Below are 2442 nucleotides of genomic sequence, written 5' to 3'. Positions count from 1 at the left end.
TTAGTATTTGCAAAATTTAATTATTTCTAGTTTGGTGCAATTTTTTTTAGGTGAGACATGGATCGTCTTATTTGGAACAAGTTCTTTCGAAATAAGTTATTTAATTATATATATAAAATAACTTATCTCATTACTAAGGTATACATATTAGGATAAATAATTCCCCTAATACCTCCAACCAAATATAAAATAAAATATTCATATATTTTATCTGTTAAATTATTATATCATATATCTCACATCAAGCGACTCCTCAGTGTTTAGTGTATTCTTTGTGTCCAATATTTTAGAATATGATGGATTTTTTTTTACTTTATCATTAAACTTTTTCATTGTTTTTCTAAAATCAAACTAATATAAATTCTTATTAAATATTTGACAAAGACTAAAAATATTTAGTTTTGGTAAATTTTTAAAAATCAAAATTGATTAATACATATTTAATTGATTATTTTGTAGCTGTCCTAAATTTTGTAAGGGACCATTTTTGTCATTTTCTCAAACAAAGAAAACCGAGTTACTATTTATTACTTATATATATTAGTCAGTGTTAGTAATAAAAAAATTAATTTTGACAAAAAAGCAAATCAACTTTTTGATTCTCTCACTTAAACAGAGAAAACTAACCGAAATAATGGGAACGGAGAATTGGAGTTTGACGGCGAAGCTATGTGACTCATGCAAAACGACGCCGGCGACGGTGTTCTGCCGGGCAGATTCAGCGTTTCTCTGCTTAGGATGCGACTGCAAAATCCACGCAGCGAACAAGCTAGCGTCAAGGCACGCGCGTGTTTGGGTTTGCGAAGTGTGTGAGCAAGCTCCGGCGATTGTCACGTGTAAGGCGGACGCTGCTGCTCTCTGCGTTACGTGTGACCATGATATTCATTCTGCAAATCCGTTAGCTCGTCGGCATGAGCGGTTTCCGGTAGTTCCGTTCTATGACTCCGCCGTCGCGAAATCTGACGGCGGTGGTGATGCCGATGCTGATGCTGCTGATGATGAGAAGTACTTTGATAGTACTAGTGAAAATCCTTCTCAACCGGAGGAAGAAGCTGAAGCAGCGTCGTGGATACTTCCGACACCGAAAGAAGGAACTGATCAGTATAAATCTGCTGATTACTTGTTTAATGATATGGACTCGTATTTAGATATAGATCTAATGTCATGTGAGCAAAAACCGCATATTATTCATCATCAACACGGCCATTACAGCTCCGACGGAGTTGTGCCGGTGCAGAACAACAACAACAACAACGAAACGAGTACTCATTTACCAGGTCCAGTCGTTGATGGATTTCCTACCTACGAAATCGATTTTGCTGGATCTAAACCTTACATGTACAATTTCACCTCTCAATCCATTAGCCAAAGCGTATGCATCTACATCTTTTCTCTTCAATTTCCTTCTTCCTCTTCCTTCATGTGAATCGATCTCATTTTGATTTTGTTTAACTAACAGGTTTCATCATCATCTATTGACGTCGGAGTTGTACCGGACCACAGTGCGATGACGGATGTATCAAACACCTTTGTGATGAACTCATCTGCCGGCACCGGCACCGGCACCGACGCTGTACCAAATGCAGTTTCCGGTTTAGACAGAGAAGCAAGGGTAATGAGGTACAGAGAGAAGAGGAAGAATAGAAAGTTCGAGAAGACGATTCGATATGCTTCTAGAAAAGCTTATGCTGAGACTCGACCCAGAATTAAAGGGAGATTCGCTAAACGTACCGAAATTGAAATCGATTCACTCATCGCCGCCGATGCTTCATACGGCGTCGTTCCGTCGTTTTAATTTTTATATGTAATTATCATTTGTAGTTTTAAAAAAAAAAATCCAAGAAAAAATTGAATTTTCTTTTTTCTTCTTCATGTTGTTGTTGTTAGTGAGGAGGATCGTAACTATGTGTATATATCTAATTTTGTTTCCTTTTTTTTTTTATCGAAACGCTATTAAAAAATTAGAAATTTGTAATGGATAAATTTTGTAGTGAAATAATAAAATTGTATTTTATTTAGTTTAATGATGTATTTTTGATTTTTTTTCTAATAGTTATGAACAATTTAATGACAAATTAAGGCAGAATAACCTGATAAATCATTATACGTTCGAATTGTAAACTACTCTTCTACTCAAGACTTTGTCAATTAAACACTTAAATTTTATGAAACTCAATTTTTTAAACCCCTCCGACTGTTGACTGAGCTTGTGTAGCAACTTGACTGCTGAGTTTCACACATATAAGGAGAGTAAATGGATGAATTAGAGAAAATGACATAAATAGTTCCTCAACTATAGGAGTAGGTCTAAAATGGTCCCTGAACTATACATTTAACGGATTTAGTCCTTCAACTATTTAAAAACTTGTCAGTTTTGGTTCCTTAACTATATACTTATCGATTTTAGTCCCTTAACTATAAACTTACCGATTTTAGTCCCTT

At 35.1% G+C, this 2442-nt stretch overlaps 1 protein-coding gene across 1 annotated transcript; it reads left to right on the top strand.

Annotated features, from left to right (window-relative positions):
- The first annotated feature begins 553 nt into the window (after window positions 1-553).
- Window positions 554-2024, top strand: LOC102578495 (zinc finger protein CONSTANS-LIKE 4-like). Its single transcript, XM_006342391.2, has 2 exons — window positions 554-1372; window positions 1460-2024. Exons 1-2 carry the CDS (start codon window positions 635-637, stop codon window positions 1793-1795), a joined length of 1074 nt encoding a protein of 357 aa, XP_006342453.1. The 5' UTR covers window positions 554-634; the 3' UTR covers window positions 1796-2024.
- Window positions 2025-2442: the final 418 nt, after the last annotated feature.

Source organism: Solanum tuberosum, unplaced genomic scaffold (genome assembly GCF_000226075.1).
Source record: "Solanum tuberosum cultivar DM 1-3 516 R44 unplaced genomic scaffold, SolTub_3.0 scf00034, whole genome shotgun sequence".
Taxonomy (NCBI): Eukaryota; Viridiplantae; Streptophyta; class Magnoliopsida; order Solanales; family Solanaceae; genus Solanum; species Solanum tuberosum.
Note: the sequence above shows the minus strand (reverse complement) of the source record. Positions and strands in the feature narration are given on the sequence as shown.